Raw genomic sequence first — 22,338 nt, forward strand, 5'->3', positions numbered from 1 at the left:
ATTCACCAACCTCCTTCGTCTATTTAATACTTAACAAAAGCATATTAAGGGTAATACGGGAATGAAAGGTTCCTCATTTCCGAACGTTTTGTGTAATTTAAACTAACTGGATTAAAAAATCTTTTACAAATAAGAATTGTCAGTAAAGTAAGATTATAATATATTAATTAATATCAGTGACGATGCTAGTTGAATATTGATTGAATGCATCTGAGTTGAAAAATTTTAAAGCATTTTGTGGCAGTTTCTAATATATCATCATCATCAGCCGGAAGACGTTCACTGCATCACAAAGGCCTCCCCTAAAGATCTCCACGACGATGGGTAGAATATTTCGAATTAATTCTTATTATTTAATATTCATTTTAATTGATTTATATGATAATTATTAAATACTAGATGAGCCGACAAACGTTGTGTTGCCATAATAATTATTTTTAGAGTTAGACCGTTTCTTGGACATTGCAACATTACTTTATTTTTCTAAAATAAACGTAGCCTAAGTTACTCCTTATTACATCAGCTACCTGCCAATAAAAGTCCCGTGAAAATCGGTCACGCCATTTCAGTGATTAGCTGGAACAAACAGTCAGACAGACAGACAAAAATTGTAAAAAAATATTTTGGGGTATGTACCAAATACCGCATATATATTCATAAACATGTAGTAAAAAACGATTATTTCAATATTACAAACAGACACTCCAATTTTATTTATAGTATGTATGGTCGTATAAATAATTTAATCATAACACTTGATGTTATTTTCGTTATAGTGTGACACTATTATAAGTCTGTGAAGGTGTAAGTTGATTCCATATTCAAAAGAATTTTACTGTCTTGAGTCTTCAAATAAGCTGATATAGACTTAACTATAATGTTACTTGATTCCCCGCATTGGATGACGATACTGTATGTACCTATTTATATTATAATGTAACATTGTATAAGTAAATATTTCACGCTAACATGGTTTCTCATGTTACTTTACTCAGTAAACGAATAGTGAATAGTGATTATTATTGTAAAGTATAGATACAACAACACTAGTGGCGTTTAATATTGATACATTATCCATCAACGAAGTTTTTTCCTCTGGGAACATAATCTTTTCATCATTATATTTTATCATTTTATTATGTTCTCAGATTGTAATACAAATTACAATCTAGTATCACCAAGTAATTCTTCGTTTCGCGCTTATGCGTAAAATAGGTTATATTAAGGTTTAGACGGCTACGAAATTACTTATTAAATTTGTATGTATCTCAAACGAAATATATATGTATTTAAGTTGTATATTAGACAACTTTAAACTTAACAACATTCAGCAGAGTTTCCGATGACAGGATCATCCAGACACCACAAGTAATAGAACTATAAAAACTGATTGGTCTTAGATTATTTTTGGTTTTTGACTAAATATATCGGCAGATAACGAGAACGACCATTTTATCGATATACTATAAAGTACAAGTGGTCGTAGTTCCTGAAAAACGTTCCAAGCCACAAACATCGCATTTTAAGGAATTCGTATTTAAAGTTTTAATAAATATTAGTGTATTCCATACATGTGGGCTGGGCTACTAAGTCATGATGTCATTTAAAGAGTGACACTAGGGCTGCCATTTTTTGTCAGTCCGTTAATATGAATCACGTGACCAGTTTTGTGTTCTTAACTCAATTTCGACATGATTTGGAATGTTTTTCTGGAATTACGTCCAAATAATCTATATAACGACGACGTGTCACAGGAAGGTTGCATAGGAGAGACAGTTTTTCAGTACGTGTGTGTGTGTTATGGGTAATCGTAGGCGCTCAGTAATAATTAGGTAAGTATAACGTTTGTATCCTTTCGCTGTGAGAGTTTGTTACTTGACAATTTCATGGTTCTAAGTCAATGAAGATTTACATGCACAGTTATAAAATTTATATGTTGATATTAAATTTATATTATTAATGATAAAAAAATTCGACAGTAAACCTTATGGCTTATTTGGACGTAGGTATATTTTTATTACATTCTTTTTCTTTAGATCTTTTTCCATTTAACGGATCAAAGATATGCTTTTTGACGTACAAGCCCCTCTTAATTCTTAAACAACAGATAAACACAGTGTAGTCAATGTTAGACATCAAATCTTTGTAACTTTTGTCGTACATAACAAAAAACTAGTTAATTATTTCCTATACTTTCTCAATCGAATTTAATCCGGGGTCGGAGAATTATTTAAAAAATAAAATCTATATATAAAGCGATAAAACAGTGAACTAAAACATACAAATTACAAATTTATGTTATACTAGTGGACCCGACAGACGTTATCCTGTACACACGTCTTAAATTTGAAAAATCGGTCCAGCCGTCAGGATGAGTTCACTAAAATACACATGAGTAGGAGAATTATTTATTTGGACGGAATTGAGAATCTAAACCAATCTCAAATTCACTGGAACACACAAAAATTCATCAAAATCGGTCCAGCCGTTTAGGAGGTAGTTCAATTGTATCCTAAACCATTCTTGAATCCACGTGAAGACACACATAAAGTTTCATTAAAATCGGTCCAGCCGCTTAGGAGGACTCCAGTTACAACAGACGCAGAAAAGAAATATATATATTAAGATAATATATAGTTATCATAATATAACTGCATAAGTATATACTGACTGCGATTTTTAATAAACATTTCTGATATAGATACTTACATACTTACGTAATTAAAAAAAATATATTTACTCAAAAATCAGCCTGCGAAAAATTGCGTTCGTAAATGTCTCGTACCATAAACTAACATTATATGACGAGGCATATACATTTGTATTCACTACAAAATAGGCTCATTTCGTTTACATTGATTATAATAAGCTGTGATTCGTGCGTGAAGGTAATTTGAAAACTTATAAATTGAGCCTGACATCGATGAGGGTTCAGTGAACTCGAGCCTCGTGTAATATTCATGAAAAAATGACAACGTGCGTTCAATACGAAAAAAAATTGTTAAATTTTACAACTATCTATAAAGTATATCTGGATAAATTTTTTTCGCTGGAGTACCAAAAAAGAATTATAGGAGTTTATTCTTTAATTTCATATTATTTATTTTATACCATTGGGAGGCTCCTTTACACAGGATGCCGGCTGGATTATGGGTATGGGTGAAATTACTGGGAAAATGAGAGTTAACATGTTATGTCTCAAGGAGACTAGCGGAATTGTAGAGCCGCTCAGAATTTTGGGGTTTTTCAAGAATCCTGAGCGGCACTGCTTTATAATGGGCAGGGCGTATTAATAACCATCAGCTGAACGTCCTGTTCATTTCATCCCTAATTGTCATAGAAACTCCTCATGACATGACATGAAAAGTAAGATATGTATGCGCAAGTTTTAAAATTATATTGGATGTATTTTGTCGGTAAGTTATAATATTGTGGTACTGTTGTACATTGCCACTGTTGAAGTATATATATTGGCTAATAAACTCGAGATAGTCATGGCTCGCTTTTTTATCTTTAGTTTCATAGTATTATGTCCGATGGTGTATTATTTTGGGGCAATGCATCCGGTATCAATACTATTTTAGTACTGCAATTTATAAAATAGCAATTCCGCATTCAGTAAGAGAACAATTAAACAATATTTAAATATTGATTATTACTTCACAATATCCAACTAATATTTTCCCTTTCTTGGCGTGGGTCCGTGCAGAATGGGATGCCGCTATGCCAGCTTAATGGCTGACAGACTTGCCCTGCATGTTTCAGTATGACAACTCTCTTTGTAATCCCTACTTAAATATTTTATTGAGATAAAACCTTTAGTTGCAAATGCAACGGGCAACTACTAGTATTATATATTATACTAGCTGACCCGACAGGCGCTGTTCTATCAATAGAAAAGAATATAAAATGGAAATAGTATGTTATCTTTAATAGATAGACACATGTCATCGCGGACTTTTCTGTATACCTATTTAAGATACACAATACCAAAATACATTATTTTGTTATATCTCAAAGGGTTTACGTTGAAAGCTCGGTGATGGCTTTTTCTTTATCCAACACCTCTAACAAATACCGTTCATATACACAAAAATATATAGAGAAACTTAACAAATTCTATACTAAAACCTTCCTCGAGAACAACGCTATCCATTGGTGAAAGCAGCATAACAATCGGTGCAGTAGTTTTTGAGTTTATCGCGAACAGACAGACAGACAGACGCGGCGGAGGACTTTGTTTTATAATATGTAGTGATACTAGTATCACATTATATGATAATCTAGATAATACTGAGTCTACGTAAGTTTATTAATGCATTTCGCAGAAATTGCGATTGCTGTAATATTAATACCAGCATCAAATATAAACTTGTGATGCCTACCGCTCCGTTGAGTCCAGGCAGAGTATATGTTTCTACCACAGGATCCAGGAGTAAAGCAATCGCCATCAAATAGTTTAATTAAACAAATCTTAATTAATATAGGTAATGGAAAAACAAGGAAAAAAAGGGACTCGCTTGCTAGTTATGGTAGAGTTTGAAGCTCAATTTGGGATTAATTTTACAAATTAAATTTGAAACCAAAATTTATGAATTTTTTGTAGATATATATTGTCAGTCGGTCAGTTGGTAAGGGCGTTCGGACGGAACCTGAGATGTCGGTTCAAATCGAGTGCCAGACCAATACTTACTCTTTTGTTTACAATAATCAACACACACCTCATCAGAAGACTCCGTGGATTGAGTTTGTTTTAACTTGGATCACAGGAGACTGTTACTGGCGAGTCCTACAGCCTTTTCTACTAGCGAGGACAGGACTTCACCTAGGGAGGAATTTGCTCCTTATGGAGTAGCAGGCGTTGGCCTCAACTGAACTACCGAACAGCCTTATTGAGCTTTTTAGAGGCGTGATATTTCCGTATGACTATGACTAAAATCTTTGATCATTTATACGTCTCGATATGTTACCTAACAGATCTGAAAACTGTGTCTAGAACTTACTTCTATTTTGAGCAATTCACGCACACTAACACAAGTGTCATACAAATCGTGAGTGTAAGACGTAACTTGACACGCACACTAAACTAATATTCCTATCTAAAAAAGAGTAGATAAGAGTGATAATGAAGTACCTAATAATGGGACGCGGTGGGTCAGCCATTAAGGGAAGTGAAACAGCATGATATAGCTACGAAAGATTAGTGTTTGAAAACTTACTACTCTTTGTACAATTTATCAACTTCAGCGTTTACCTACCATCAGTTGAGACCACATACCGAACGACATATTAGAAAAGCATCTTTATAATTTAGCTTTGCGATTAAACTATACCATCCCACACATGCAAATGTAAATACCACTCAAACCATTTTATAGTCAGTAGACACAAGGAGTGTGGGAGTTGCCATCTTTAGGTAATTACTTCCAAAATTACGATCGATTCAAGCAACTTTAGTACACAATAGTCCACTCAATTGTGGGAAAAACTTTAATGGCAATTATTTAATTGGATTTGGAATGTTTGACTCATGTACACTATTTTTTAGGCAAACTAGTGACAGAGTCTGCCAAAAAGCCTTACCTAACCTGTTGGTGATGATCGATTCTAGCCTCGACACATGACGTCTTTTGAATTTATATTAATAAAGATCTTTCATGAATAGTAGGTTGCTTGCCCTGTCAGAAATTGCATTTTTCTTATTTTAAAATGTTGAGAACATCTGCGTGATGGTGATGCTTTAGATTATCATCATCATCATCATCAGCCGTAAGACGTCCATTGTTTGACAAAGGCCTACCCCAAAGAATCTCCACGACGATCGGTCCTGCGCTGCCCTCATCCAAACTATTCCGACGATCTTGACCAGATCGTCAGTCCGTCTTATGAAGGGGCCTACTATCACTGCCTCATCCGGTACATTCCGGTATATTTGAACTGCTTAGAACAACATCTATTAATCTCGGCATAAGAATAAGGAATAATGGGACAGGAAACGCGGCTATCATAGTCAAGAAATGGTTCATTGATCAACTCGGGCCGTGGTAGAGCTCTTTGTCTGTGCGCTGTGGACTGGAACGAGGATCGGACTACGCAATCGACAATCTTATAATTGTAATTGTTTGAAATAAAGCATTGAAACGTAATTTGAACGGAGATAATAGTTATTTATTAGCTCAAACCCAAATAATTATAGTAACGAAAGTAGAAACTGTGAGAAGAACATACAAGAAACTTACTGGTTCTTCTTATTTTAAACATTGGCTAGTAAGACATTCAATATATATAAAACAAAGTAAACAACTTTGTAAATGAAATTGTTATTATGATATTCGTAGAAAAAAAATGATTTTTTTTTTTGATCGTAGCTTCTATTTGTTTTATAGGTTTGGCGGCGGACTAGACCTTAACACCTTTGTAGTTAACCGATTGAATATTTATCGTAAATAAAACTTCATGCACGTTACAGATTATACAATGTGTAACACATTCTACGAGATGGGGACTTTTATATGGGTTTATTGGTACCACAACGGCGCCTTTTTCTGCCCGTGAAGTAGTTATGTGTAATCATTACTGTGTTTCGGTCTGGGTGGCGCCATTAATTGTGAAATTACTGGGCAAATGAGACTTGTTATCTTAAGTCTCAAGGTGGCCAGCGCAGTTGTAATGCCGCTCAGAATTTTTGGGTTTTTTAATAATCTTGAGCGGCACTGCGTATCAATTACCATCAGCTGAACGTACTACTCGTCTCATACCTTATTTTCATAAAAAAACTCCGCAATTAAGAAATTGTATATCTTGGATTCAGTAAATAAACAGATTACTAGGCTATTCGTATATCGTAGAACTGAAACTTACACTGAAAAAGATCCCTGTTGCCCCAGATTTAGCGTAACAGTTACAAGAACGTAGGGTAAGGTAATTTTGACGGTTCCTGTAACAACCAACCCGGAAACAGACACAGGAAGGGGGAAGGAATGTACATTCATGTACCTGTGTTCCCGCTGTTTAATTTATTATTTAGGCCTTACAGTAGCCTTACATATCACTGTTTTGTATAAAATTTAAATAACGTACATTGAACCGACGACGACCCCTATAGCCCATTGGTTAGTGACCCTGCCTACTGCATTTATAAGATGATTATGAATGTTTGTTTCCGAGTCATGGATGTTTATAAGTATTTATGTATGTTTAAGTATGTATATTGTATTAAATATATCGTTGTCTTGTGCCCATAGTACAGGCTATGCCTATTTTGGGGCAACATAATTTTTGCAAGAGTGTGTCACTAATATATATTTATACAATTAATTAATAATAATAATAAAACTTTATTTCAAAGTAACTACAGACTCATAATAATGTTAGTTAAACTTCGTTAGCTAAACTAAAAACTACGTTAGTACAAAAACATAATCCTAACTAGCTACTTATTACTATTATTTCAGTCACTATTTCTCCAAACCATTAGAGATAGAGTAACAATGACTCATATATTTGCAGTCTAACCTGCTACCAATCATTTTCAGGACACCGTTGGTTCTGCCCCTCAATCTGCGCACCAGGGAACCAAATCGTTTGTGCATAGTTGCGTAAAAACTCTACAAATTTGTTAATACTCTATACTTGCATAAAAACTCTACAAATTAGTTAATACTCTCAATGTTAATAGAGTTAAAAATCTTCATCGTAGTAAACACAGAGACCTGGTGTAGAAATAAACAAAATTACTGCCTAATAAGATAATTGCCAAATTTGTCTTGAAAGTTCTGTTAGCAGTTGATCGTCAATAAATGTTCATGATAGACCAATTGAAACAGACACAAACGGCGATTATTTCATATAAGGAGTTAACTAAGGTCAGTTTCCGAATAAGGCTACAGAAATATATCGCGTAGATTGACTTAAAATAGGCCAATGGCGTTAATAAACATTATAAACTCGTACGCCGAAAACGTTTAGTTAAATACAGTTTAATTGGTTAAAAATCTATAGTAGATTAAGTATTTGTCTTTAATATAGATATAGATAAAAATATGTGAATCTTAGAATATCATTGTTGACTTGTTTGGGCATTTGTCCGGTGATGCTATATCCCTGAAGAAGACGTGTATTAAAACATACACGTCACTTGTAAAAACAAGTGGGAGAACTTTTTCTTTGTGCCGGCTAGGTGCGAGCATTATTGTAATTCGGCTTAGAGGGTGCCCTAGCTAGCTAGCTTGTCACGCCACTATTTCTATGTATGTAGTCCCTACTAATATAATAAAAGTGTATCTAAGTTTACGCTTTCACGTCTAAACCATTGAACAGATTTTGGTGAAATTTAGTACAAGCATAGACTAGAGCTTGGGAGTTGGGAAGGGACATAGGCTACATTTTATCGCGAATAAAAAGCTTGGAGGGGTTCAAATAGGGGAAGATATTTGTGTGGAAGATCGTAACTATCGAATATGACTATTTAACGTGATTCCTGCCGCCAAATTCCACCTTCGCACGACACGCCACAAGTTCGGATATCATCCCCACCATCTGGATGTGTGGCGGTCCTCCACAGTGCGTTTTTCAAGGAGCTTTCTTCCACGTACTACAAAGCTGTGGAATGAGATTCCTTGTGCGGTGTTTCCGGGACGATACGACATGGGTAGCTTCAAAAAAAGCGCGTACTCCTTCCTTAAAGGCCGGCAACACTCCTGTGATTCCCCTGGTGTTGCAAGAGATTGTGGGCCGCGGTGATCACTTAACACCAGGTGACCGGTACGCTCGTTTGTCCTTCTATTCCATAAAAAAAATATAACACCGTTAACTTTGTATGTAGTCACTTGATGAAAAATATATATTTGTTCTAGCGGTTTTGAAATTTTGACCTATGTGGGGATGAAAGTTCTATGCATGGTAGTTTATAAAAGTGTATTAACCACAGCAGTTTGTGTGTGTATTTTTTGCAAAGTTTACTAAAAAATAAAAAATGCTGCCCTTAGCAACTATTCTATGTGAAATAGTTGCTTTGAAGAGCTTCAACATACTGGGTGTCAGTCGTGAAAGTTGCAAGTAAATATAATCAATTGTGTGTTTGTGTGTAAAAAGTTAAAAATAAAAGGAAACAGATTTTGGTTCAGACGAGAATAACAAAAGAGATTCATTAATTTTGCACCCTAACACAGGCACCCTCTGTACCTAAGCCCTAGGACGCAGTTAGGGCTTATAATATTTCCTGTAGATGCCTTTAAAGTTCCCCAACAAAGGGGATTTACCCTTCCATATAGGGTTACGCCGGTTTTGATAAAAATGCCAAATATGTAGGATTCCTTTGTTCTTTCGCTTGCTGTACACAAAATCATTTTTTTTTTGGTATTGTGTTCAATTAAAATGATCCAACTTCAGAGGGCTAATACAAACGTCGTTTTTTGTGTTATTAAAAATTTTGAATGATGCCTATTTCTTTTTAGACGCATTATGGTTTGTTAATTTTGAGTGGTGAGTTGAATTTGATTCGAGTACGTGGGTGACACTGAAAGTTTTTAGAACTGGCCATTTAGAAACATTGCTAATGAAAAATTTTTTTGAATTTCAATTTTAGAACTCTTTGGTAACCTTATGTAGTATATTGCATTCATTTGTCATTTGTTTTTGTGAATTGGCGGCACATCTAAACTCTTGTTACACGTGAAAATGAACCTAACGCGAGAAAATTTTCGGTTAATGATTTATTATGACTTTCGTTGTGTGCTTACTCAACAACAAAGCTATGATAGGCTGCGATTAGCATTTCTTAATGAATCCCCATCTCGTGCCACTATTTACAATTGGTTTAACGAGTTTAAGCGTGGACGTAGCAATCTCAATGATGATCCGCGTGAGGGACGCCGTTTAACAGCGACTACTGAAGATGACATCAGTGCTGTGCGACGCATGATAGAGGAAGATAAGAGAGTGACCTATCAGCAGATACGGGCAAGCCTAGGCATTGGTATGAGTGAAGTTCAAAAAATATTACACGAACATTTAGGCGTCAGGAAGCTTTATACCAGATGGATTTCCCATACTTTAACCGACGACCAGAAACACCTTCGCAAGGACTGGTGTCGCCAAATGTTAGATAAGTTCAACGGCGGTTACTCAAATGCTGTATTTGACATCGTTACAGATGATGAAAGCTGGATATATTGCTACGAACCCGAAACCAAAAGACAATCAGCTCAGTGGGTGGTGTGTTTTAAGGTAAAGAAAGGAAGAAGTCAAGAAAAAAGTTGAGTGCCTCATTCTTCATTCGGAAAGGTCGTTTCGCAACAGTTGTGCTAGAAGATGGAAGGACAGTTACTGCAGACTGGTATGTCAATCGCTGTTTGCCTGTTGTCATGGAAAATGTGACAGCAGCGCCCTCGAAGCAGATCCTCCTTCACCACGACAATGCTTCAGCGCTCTACGCAAAACGGACTGTTGAATATTTTACTATGGCAGGTGATGAGATAATGAGTCATCCGCCATACAGTCCTGACCTGGCGCCCTGCTATTTTTATTTATTCCCAAGAAGTAAAGATAAAATTCGAGGTATTCGCTTTACGAGCCCTGAAGATGCGGTGAGAGCGTACGAAAATGCCATAGAAGAGGAAGGCCCTAAGGAAGTATGGGCCCACTGCTTTTTTCAGTGTTTCCATCGAATGCAACGGTGTAGAGAGGAACGGTGATTACTTCGAAAAACAATAAAAGTATTGGCAACTTTCTACATTGAGCCGTTTTTCATTTTCAAAAAATTTTCAGTGTTACCTAGGTATATTATCAATCTGTAATATCTCCTGCTATTTTATGTAAGAATAGCTGACCCGGCAAGCGTTTTTTGTCATATAAATTATTTTTAGAGTTAAACCGTTTCTTGGACATTGCAACATTACTTTATTTTTCTAAAATAAAAGATTTTTCTAAAATAAACATAGCCTAAGGTACTCCTTATTACACCAGCTACTTCCCAATAAAAGTCCCGTCAAAATCGGTCCAGCCATTTCAGAGATTCCACGTTCGTATTAAATACTAAAATTTCCTACAATAAAACGATTTTGATTTTTAAACGCACTGACTTCATTTAACATTCTTAGATATTATTAAGTTCATTTTCAGTTTTGTCTGTATAAAGAGTTCAATTGTTCGGCAACTTATTAAAGTGTACAGAATCATAAACACCGCACCAAATTATGATCAATCAAATTCAAATTCATGACTAAAATCTGTTAATATTGTATTCAAGTCAGAACACGAACGCTGGGTCACTGAACCAACTGAATTCACCACGCCTTCCGCGCCATCGGAACCTAACAAAAAATCTAGTAATAGCTATGAAGGAATATTATCTGCGAACTCGAATCTAGATTTTAGATATTGTATTGTGTAACTCTTATAGTCACAATACTACAAGTATTTTTACTAGTACTTTATTATTGTTAGCGTTATAAATAAAATTATACTTATCGGTAATTGAGATAAATAAAAATGTTTGGATTTTTTTTGTTAAATTACGCATTCTTTTTATGATAATAAGGGACGAGACGAGCTGGACGTTCAGCTGATGGTAATTGATACACCATGCCCATTACAATGCAGTGCCGCTCAGGATTCTCGAAAAACCCAAAAATTCTGAGCGGCTCTACAATCGCGCTCGTCACCTTGAGACATAAGATGTTAAGTCTCATTTGCCAAGTAATTTCACTAGATACGGCGCCCTTCAAACCGAAACACAATGAAACAACCGTAATGTTTACACATTACTGCTTCACGGCAGAAATAGGCGCCGTTGTGGTACCCATAATCTAGCCGGCATCCTGTGCAAAGCAGCCTCCTACTGAACACTCCCACTAAACTGGCATCCCGAAGTATTGATTAAAGATAAATATATTAATCTTGTAAAAGAAGAATTGTATAAAACTCAAAATATACTATTTACATTACACAGAGTTGGAGATAAAGCCTTTAGAAAAGATTTTGTCTCATAAGCAGTGACATAAATATATCTGACATGACACTCCTGTAGGTCGATGGTCGACGATCACCGCCATCTATGGTACTTAAAGGGGGAGATATTGATGATGAGTGAAGAGTCACCCCCCGAACATGGCACTTTCAACAGTGCCAAGGCCCACATCACGCAGGATATCTCAAAAATAGCTATTTTGAGTGACTTCACTTAAATAGCGTTAGTCACTTGAATAACCGTGAAAATTTTAAACAGAGTATAATATTGATTATGACTATATTATTATGATGAAAAAACGACCCCGACTTTGCTCACATGGATTTAGCTTACAAGGCAATCCGATCATTAATTTAATCGTATTTTAGTAACTAAATTTTATTTTCAGTTATAAAATATCTCAATTTACTCCTGCTTGAACATTCTGCCAGTTTCGTCAAAATAGTTTTTTGAGAGGTTAGCCAGTACAAGTAGATATGTTTTAAAACAATTATTGCTGACTATAGACTATTACCATGTAACATATTCATTGTAGTGTTCTATTCTTTCAAAATACGACACTCCTGAAGAGACATCTAAATTTTGTTCCTGTGTAAAGAAGAAATCAAAGAGATTCATAAGAAATATGATGTGAATAACAATAAAATCCACAGCAAATGTTTTTGCATGACGCGGCGCAATATATGAATGCAAAAAATATTAATTTTATGAACGTTGTCTGGTCGTCGCGGCGTACGGTTAGTCGAGAAGCAAGATTGGTTGTTTAGTATGATCGGATATAAGAAAATACAGACAGATTGCGAGATTATTTGACGAGTATTGCAAAATAATCAAAAATAGATTCCTTATAGAATCAATCAAGATTACTTATTGACTACTGAAGTACCGACCTATCTTAGAATTACTAAGCTTTTTAAAGTGAAACTTTTATTACTTGGTACTTAGTACTTTTTTTTTTAATTTTTAATGTCAATATTATCTATATAAGATTTATCAACCTAGCTATCCAACGCGGAAATGCTGCCAGTATTCTTGGTACAAGTGTACCCGGGAAGTCCCCGTAATGATAGTTTTAACTAAATGTAATCATAGTATTGTAAATAAAGTTTTGATTTTTGAAGATTTGTTTTGTTTGAATAAATAAGATTTATTGTTTTTTAATCTGATATTTATAATTAAATGACTAGCAGAGGTGGCAGGATAACAATATGTGATTGCAGAACCACTGGCACAGAGTGACAATTAAATCGGGAGGAACGGAGAGGTTTGGGGAGGCCCAGGTTACGTAGCAGCGTAAATCATTGTACAATAGATATTATTGTGGGCTTGTATGGTTTTTACATAGAAGCTTTTGGTATTGAATTGAAAGTAGAGGCAACAAAACACTGTGTTGAAGCCTTATCAAATAAGCGATTGTCTTCAAACATAATATACAATAATTATGAGTAAACTAAATTATTAATACTCAATAGCATAAACGAGATCTGGTACGTACCTCTGTGGTGTGTACCATCTCATAAGTTTAATCTTTTTTTTTCATGACCATGGATGCTAGTCCTTTAGTCGGAGATTTTGTTTGATAATACATAGAGTTGCCATCTTCTTGGACTCCTTACACGCAGAATGTGAGCTAGATTCTTTTTTAACTTATAATTTGTTAGTTATAATTGGATAGTAGCTTATTTAAAATCATTTTTAGTATATTTTGTGATATAAATCAAGGTTTAAAAATATTCTTTCTTAATAATCCTTATTTTTTTATTTTTTATTTTTATGTAATAGCAGATTTTGTTTATGAAAATTTTATGATATATTTGTTTATAAACTATGTATAAAATATTTCGCAGTCTACAATAAATACAGAACTTAATTGCTTCGATTACTGATTCTATATTATCACTGGCTATTATGTCCTTTTCTTATTTCGAGATCATTGTTCGCAATGCTTTCTGTACACAGTATAACATACATAGGTACGTATTTTATTATTTACATTTAATTTTTCAAATAGAAATACAAATAATTTTAAATTTAGATTCAAAATAAGATTTAAAATCACTTATTGAACACCAAAAACTACCAACCATTCAATTCAAATCAAATCAAAATCACTTTATTCTTGTAGGTCACGGAAAGCAAGAAACTCATTGCCACTCTTTTTGAAATAGTAAGTCTCAGACTTGAGAAGAAAGGGTGCAAGAAACTCAGCGGGCTTCTTCTTTTTTTAATAACAATTTTTAATAATAAGTTCGGTCGCTCTATTCCCAATCTGTGGTATCATTTATGTATGTTATGGTACCCTATTCCAATTAAACGTTTTAAACAATTCTTTTGAGTTTCGTAACACATTTGTTTTGTACATTTTCTGCAATCATGTTTTAAAAGCAGATGCACAGCCCGAGAAAAGACTTAAGTACAAACTCGAATTACCCGAGTAGTAGGGATAACAAGTTTATGTTTGTTCCTGGTGTTAACATATATTACATAATGTTGTAAAGATTTGGCTTGTTAGTGGCCGAAACTTTAATCATTGTTTTCTTTCATTAAACAGATTAATAAAAACATTAATTACATATTATATTTTTTATGGATGTTATTCCGAGCTTCACACAAACTTTTTGATTTGAAAAAAAAAATTACATGACACTTTGATTCAAAAAATTTCACAAACAGGTCTATAGTTAATAATAAACCTTGAACTATTGAGGCAAACCTTTGATATTATCAGTTCTAAAATAAATAGAGCAAGATGTATTCAGGATACTATTGATGCCAAAACAAGGAATTAAGTACGTATTACCAGTGGCTCCTTTGTACAGGATGCCGGCTAGGTTATGGGTACCACAATGGGTCTATTTCTGCCGTGAAGCAGTAATGTGTAAGCATTATTGTGTTTCTGAAGGGCGCCGTAGATGGTGAAATTACTGGGCAAATGAGACTTAACATCTTATGTCTCAAAGTGACGAGCGCAATTGTAGTGCCGCTCAGAGTTTTTGGGTTTTTCAAGAATCCTGAGGGCACTGCATTGTAATGGGCAGTGCTTGTCCCTTATTGTCTTAAAAAAACGATACACTAGTATCGGATAGAGTACCCCTATGAAGTAGAGGCACAATCACGGCACATCCTATGCAGGAATATAGTTCCGTATAACCAAACTTCAGAACCGAATTGCTTCGGTGGTGTGTTAAGATTGATATGACATGGGTTCCTTTTCGAAAAGGCTTACTCCTTCTAAGCTGGTCGAACTGATAAAGTTAATAGATAATTTTATTTATTCCTATATCACTTGATGACAGGCGCAAGGTTCTGGATCTCTCTTTCCTTCATAACATAGTTCATGGTAGGATCGACAGTACAGAGCTAACTGAACTATTCTTACAATTACGAGTGCCGTCAGTTCGCACTAGACACACGTCTCTATTCCAAGTCCCGCTGAGTCACACTAATTATTATGAAAATTTGGTAATTTGTCCTCCTCCCGTATTTCGAATGTATTGAGGTTTCAAGTTACAGTGCATGACGTCACCGGGCAAAACTGAACACTAAAGTAGTCATGAGCAGTAAGCGACAGTCCCGCCCCTAAGTGACTCACTTTGTTTCATCAAGCCGGGGTCAACACCCAGCCGGAATTTGCTTTTTGGTGTGGAGAAGTTACACGTTTTGGCGCGTTAGGGAAAAATTATCACAGTAAATTTTATTAAATCTTTAAACATTATGTACGATGCGGGACTCGAACCCGCAACCTCTCGGGTTCCGTCCGAGCGCAGTTCCAACTTAGCCATCCGTTCGAGTGACGAATTTGAAATGATTTCGAATACTCTGGTATGTCTTGTTCAACTCTCAAATGGAGCCACAACCTAACATTTGGTTACAAATTAAATTTTCAAAATGTTCAATGTGTATGTATTATAATAATAATAATAATTCTTTTATTTCAGGCCAATTACGTCCCATAGTTAACATTAATTATTTATTCTAATTAAAAGTAAACTTAAAAACTAGAAAACCATCACTGTATAAGGGTGTGGTGGCCAAAATATAAAAATATAAAGACATAAAAATTCATAATATTAATTACGTGTCCAATTTATTTTTTGTTATTCTCCATGTGATATCGTCAGATATAGCCGTGAGGATTTTATTTTTCGAGCTGCGCAATCGACTCCAAAATGTCGCGATTCTCGTTCTTATTACAGCGAAGAAGTCAGGGACCCCACCCTCCACGAACATGCCTGATGCGCTGCAGCATCTCGGAAGACTCATAAGGTATTTACTTGGATGTCGTTATTATCTTACTATTACTACGTTATATTATCGTACCTACTTGGATGTCAGAAGGATGAAAGTTCAACCAATGAGGGTGGTAGGAAAGCCTGCGGTGTGTTACATATGTGATACTCGTACCTACTATTCTAATATTTGCTCATCACTGTCTCATAATAATTATGTGTAAGTACTTAAAGCATGCATCGCGTGTTGACATTCAATTATTTCAATTTAGGTGGATGGTTTTATGCGAAAGGTGTGTCGAGGTATATTTGTATGTTAAATTACAGTCTTTATTAGGCTCGTGTTTTGTGTTTGCATGTTATTGAAACTTTAACAAACACATTTTGCGGCCATTTTCAATAACCTCTAAATCTTTTCTTACTTTAACTTACTCGAGGTAGAGAGATCTATCCTTTTACGTTTACTTACATTTCAATAACCTATCGACATTGGACTTGGGATTGGACTATAACTATATTGGACATAACTATGGATAGATAAGATCTTGTCATTAAACGGTGATAGCAATGTATCCGTAACTAGAGTTATGTTATTGAAAACGGCCGTTAGTCATTTTGATCAAGCACGAATTTTTCATAGATAGACAAACAAAGGGTTTTTAGTAACTGCATTACAAGAGACGCCTCATGTATTCTATCTCGACTGGGAGTTAAAAATAACAGTTAAATAACATAATGTAGAAGGTGTAAATATAATAAACAAAATACCGACCACTGAATAAATCAAAACCGTGAAATTCCATACTTCGCTTAATTTGGCCTGTAATTGGAAAAAACCAGGCATCGTCGATCATTCGTCAGTGACTAAATTCTATGTAAGTGTAAAACACAAATTAATAAATGAATACCAAAATTTTAAATCATTTAATACCTACATCTATTAAAATAAAAATTGTTTTTTTTTCTTAATTTCTAAACTTATTTAATTTAGTACTTAGTAATTTTTGACTGTTTAGTTTCACCTATTATTAATTCTATATCACACTGTTTCCATTTGAGTACTGTGTTCATTAAAATTTATTGAAGTAGGCGTTACTTTGCGGAAATCCATAATTATCCAAATGATTTGAGTTTTCTTTAGTGTTAATTCCACCAATTATTATCTTTAAACAATTCAACACATGTTTCGCCTCTACACGTGGCATCCTCAGGACATGTAGACTCGCCGAAATCCCGCACGAGACTAAATTCGAAAGTTCGAGACTAATTGTTACGTAATGTATCAGAATTGTATCTAGCATAAGTTTACAGAAACCTGAAATGATCCCAAAAAAATAAATAAATGTATGAAAAATTAAAAAAAATCCCTTGACGAAGTAAAAGTGTTCAATAATTCATATTTATCAATCGCTAGTTAGACTACTCAGTCACAGACAACGTCACAAGTATAAAGTTACTCATGAGTGACAGTTTCAAGAACCATGCTCCAGCCGGTATCAATATGATCCAATTTACGGAGAATTATTTCTACATATTATTGTTATCTATGTGTATAATGAATCTTTGATATCAAACTTCAGTATAACAAAGAAAAAAATATCTGAAACCAGTTGAAACCTAGGGGAGGTTTTTATTGTTATCGAGTATGTTGAAAATTTTTTTTTTAAATGATAATAAAGGAGGAGACGAGCAGGACGTTCTGCTGTTGGTAATTGACACGCCCTGCCCATTACAATGCAGTGCCACTTAGGATTATTGAAAAACTTCTTTCTGAGAGGCACTACAACTGCACTCGTCACCTCGAGACATAAGATGTCAAGTCTCATTTGCCCAGTAATTTCACTAGCTACCCTTCAGACCGAAACACAGTAATGCTTACACATTACTGCTTCACGGCAGAACTAGACGCCTTTATGGTACCCATAATCTTGGCGGCATTCGGTGCAAAGGAGCCTCCCACTTCTTAAATTATATATTGTAAAGGAAGGGTAAGAATGTTTATTATCTTGAATTTTTCTTGAAGCGAGTCTCTTGGACGTATATTATAAACAATTTGTTATTTTTTAAGTGATATCCCTCTCTTCTGGGAACAGTTAAATTAGCATATTATAAATTGCTTTAATAACCCTTTTGGAGCACATTTTTTTTATATTGTTGGATAAGTAGTCGTGACACACGAGTAAATAACCATTTAATTTACTCATGTGATTCGTGAAGTGTATGCGTTATGCATTGTAGAGCGCTGTGCCCGACGCATATCAACACAATCGTGTCTCCAGTAATAGCCTAAACACATAGTCGGATTTGGTACGGCCGGACCATCGGACGGTCCGGTTAGCGCCTCTCACCAATTACTTCGGCGTAGAACTCGGTACGGTCAGGACGCTAATAATAATAATTTTGTGGGATGGACAATGCGACCAACCATTGATTTTGTATAACTTGACATTTCTTGTATTATTTTATCATTAATCTTTACCTTTAATCTAAAATCAAATTTTGTTTGTACTTTTGGGGCTTGTAAACGCTTTGGGTAAAACTGTAAGTTTACAAGTTTATTTTTAATAAATTATATTTTTTACAAGTTAATGGTAAATATAAGTTTGTTAGTAGTAAGAAGTTAATTGTCACAGCAGCAACTATAAATGTTGTGTACATCTGTTATTGGTACTCACATTAGTAATTTAATTTCTTATATATTGTGTAATTGTTATATGTGTGTACTGTTGATGTATCGTTAAGAATAAATGAATAAATAAATAAACGATCACCTATCTAATCTCGTCTGATTGTTCGACCAGACCAAATCCGACCATGTGTTTGGGCTATAAGACATGACAATAGTTACATATTGAGCGGATCGTGTAAGGAGGACGCCATTATAACGATACCGAATATTATGGACAGCATTCATATCAATATTTGAATTGTAACTTATTTAAAATAGATTCATTGTTATTGCAGAAACAATAAATATAATAAATATACACAAATGTAAACAGTGGGAGGCTCCTTTGCAAAGGAAGCTGGCTAGATTATGGGCACCACAACGGCGCCTATTTCTGCCGTGAAGCAGTAATGTATAAACATTACTGTGTTTCGGTCTGAAGGGCGCCGCAGCTAGTGAAATTACTGTGAAAATGAGACTTAACATATTACGTTTCAAGGGTACGAGGGCAATCGTAGTGCCGTTCAGAATCTTTGGATTTTTCAAGAATCCTGAACGGCACTGCATTGTAATAGGTAGGGCGTATCAATTACCATCAGCTGAACGTCCTGCTCGTCTCGTCCCTTATATTCATAAATATTTGTAATAAATCCCAGAAGTGAGGGTTGTCACTTTAAAAAATAATAAAGTGTTTATAATAAATACATGTGAACTTTAACTACACAGGCAATCGCAGATGTAAATACGTGTTTTGGGATTAAAAATATTAAATCTACCTCAATCGTAAACACTACTTGCAATATGACAAGTTTCAAGAGAGCCATTTGTGTATTCATTTGTGTCACCTTAGATATAGTAGCAGTAGTAATAAGGTCTATAATTCAGGTCAGGAAGCGTCACATTATTAAATCATCAATCACATGTATTTTGGCTCTTTCATGTACAAAAACGAAGAGAGTGAAAAAAATACACTAAATCATGGATTCAGTATTGAAACATTTTCTGGAATGCGAACATATGTATCAGGTTGACGAGCATGTATCAAAGAATATTCTCCTACGGCAAGCAAATTTAAAACAGATATAAAACTATACTTGTGCCTTATCGTTTATAAGCAATCAACCCCAAAAGATGTGAATAAAAAAGGTAACAAATTCTAACACGTTAATCCATTTATGAGTTTAAATTGTCATATAATTTTATATTCAGTCCTTTTTAGTGTTCCTTGGCCAAATGGCAAAAAACGGAACCCTTATAGATTCGTCATGTCTGTCTGTTTGTCCGTGTATGTCACACTTATTTCCAAAACTATAGGAACTATATTGTTGAAATGTATTCTGTGAACCGCATTAACATTTTCACACATAAATAGAAAAAAAACAATGAATTTTGGGGGTTCCCCATACTTAGAGACCTGAAACTCAAAAATTTTTTCATCAAACCTATGTAGAGGTTTCTAATAGCATTTTTTTTCTAAAAGTGATAAAATGTGTCCACAGGTAATTACAAAATTAAAATAATGATAAAACTAAAAAAAAATATATGATTTACATCACCATGCAAACTTCCAACCAAAATTGGTTTGAACGAGGTCTAGCGGGTAGTTTTTTTTTAATACGTATAAATGATGAGAGTTCATTTGCACTGAATGATTTTGAGCAAAGATTTTTGCCTTTTCCGTATACATAATTTAATATCATTTTGCTTTCTATATAACTTTTATATTATGTTACTTACTGCTACGGAAACCCTTCATGGGCGAGTTGAAATCGCACTTGGCCGCCTTTTTTTATAAACCTAATGTGGTTGGAATTACTATTATCAAAATTATTATTTATAGTATTTAAAAGAATTAAAACCCTCAGGCTCTTTAATTTTAATTATAAATGTTTATTGTACGATATCACATTGTAATCCATATTTTATATTTAAAAAAAAAGCCCGCTGAGTTTCTTGCGCCCATTCTTCTCAGGTCTGAGGCAGTCTCTTTTGAATGGGTGGTAGTTTTTGACGTTCAATAAGTGATTTTAAATCCTATTTTGAATAAAAATATTTGAATTTGAATTACTATTTTTAGGTAAATTATTAGATTTCCTCCTAATGAAGTAATGAACTGTATAGGTAACTCTTAATAATATTTATTCCTACTTTTAATGCTTATACCACTTATGTAGTGTATACATAGGTTCATAAGAAAGGTCAATAAATATTACATAACCGTTAAATTTAAATTGCTTTTTCATTCACTTTCCTTTACTCATCTATCAGCTATCTCATTAAATAGTTAAGTGTTAATTTAATACGGGAACGATAACAATAAAGAATCAATTTTATAGTTGATCGAATCACAAATTACTAATCAACCAAATTTCATTTAACAACCATTCATTTAAATATTAGAGTATTATCGAAGTATGAATTCCTTTGACCCAATTTATTTCTTTCTTAAAGTAATAATAATGTTATAAAACAAGAAAATAATGCAATAACACGATAATATTGAGCGGGGATTATTGCACTAGTTCTTTTCAGGACTGAGGCATAAATTTTCGAATAAATTTTTGAAGCTCAGTAAGCGATTTTTAATCCAATTCCGAATAAAAATATATGAAAAAAATCATTTTTCGAGAATAGCTCACCGCTGAAACTTTGCGTGAAAAAATTATAATAATCAAAATCATTTATTATCAAATTAGGATATCATCCCCACCATCTGCATGTGTGGCCTCCTTAGTGCGGTTTTCAAGGAGCTTACGTACTACAACGCTGTGGAATGAGCCTTCTTTTACGGTGTTTCCGAGACGATACGACATGAGTACCTTCAATATACTCTCCTTAAAGGCCGGCAACGCTCCTCTGATTGCTCTGGCGTTGCAAGAGAAAGTGAGCGGCGGTGATCACCTAACACTTAACTTAAGCTCGTTTGTCCTCCTTTTCATAAAAAAAAATCAGTTCGAACAGTTCGCAGTAGTAGAATAACGTTGTATACATTAAATTAAATATTAAAAAAACAAATAATTAAAAAAAAGACTTACCATATTGGTAGTGGTGAGGTAGAGAGTAGAGTAGAGAGAACGATTGCGATAGAGATGTGGTTGGCGTGGCGAGTTCGTGAGGCAACGCACCGGGCCGGACTGAATAACAACTCCGTCTCTACATTGGTTTTATATACCGCAGGGAAACCGGCAAGGACTATTCTGGTGTAAGCTTCATGTAAATAATGCAACGAAAAACATAATTATGAAAATGAAAAATGTTTATTTGAAACATAGTACACATAAATTTACAACTAACTTAAAATAAAACTTAAAAAGGAGAAAAATGTAACCAAACAAATACTGAAAGAATACTACCTATACGTAACAAAAAATACGTCCATCTTAGTGATCGCATTAGTGCATTTTATAAACCCAGGAAAGTAGCCGTGGTAATGTAATGTAGTGCCTTAAGTTTTAAATTGAGAAGTTTTTATT

At 34.4% G+C, this 22,338-nt stretch overlaps 1 protein-coding gene across 1 annotated transcript in view; it reads right to left on the minus strand.

Moving 5' to 3' along the window:
• The window catches only part of LOC126976693 (tubulin alpha-1A chain-like), a 38,966-nt gene extending 16,967 nt beyond the window's left edge, over positions 1 to 21,999 (minus strand). Inside the window, exon 1 of the mRNA XM_050825198.1 lies at positions 21,901 to 21,999. Within this exon, the coding sequence (XP_050681155.1) occupies positions 21,901 to 21,903 (3 nt within the window). The 5' untranslated portion in view covers positions 21,904 to 21,999. The remainder of the gene's footprint in view (positions 1 to 21,900) is intronic.
• Positions 22,000 to 22,338: the final 339 nt, after the last annotated feature.

This window comes from Leptidea sinapis, chromosome 42, assembly GCF_905404315.1.
Source record: "Leptidea sinapis chromosome 42, ilLepSina1.1, whole genome shotgun sequence".
In the NCBI taxonomy this organism is placed as follows: Eukaryota; Metazoa; Arthropoda; class Insecta; order Lepidoptera; family Pieridae; genus Leptidea; species Leptidea sinapis.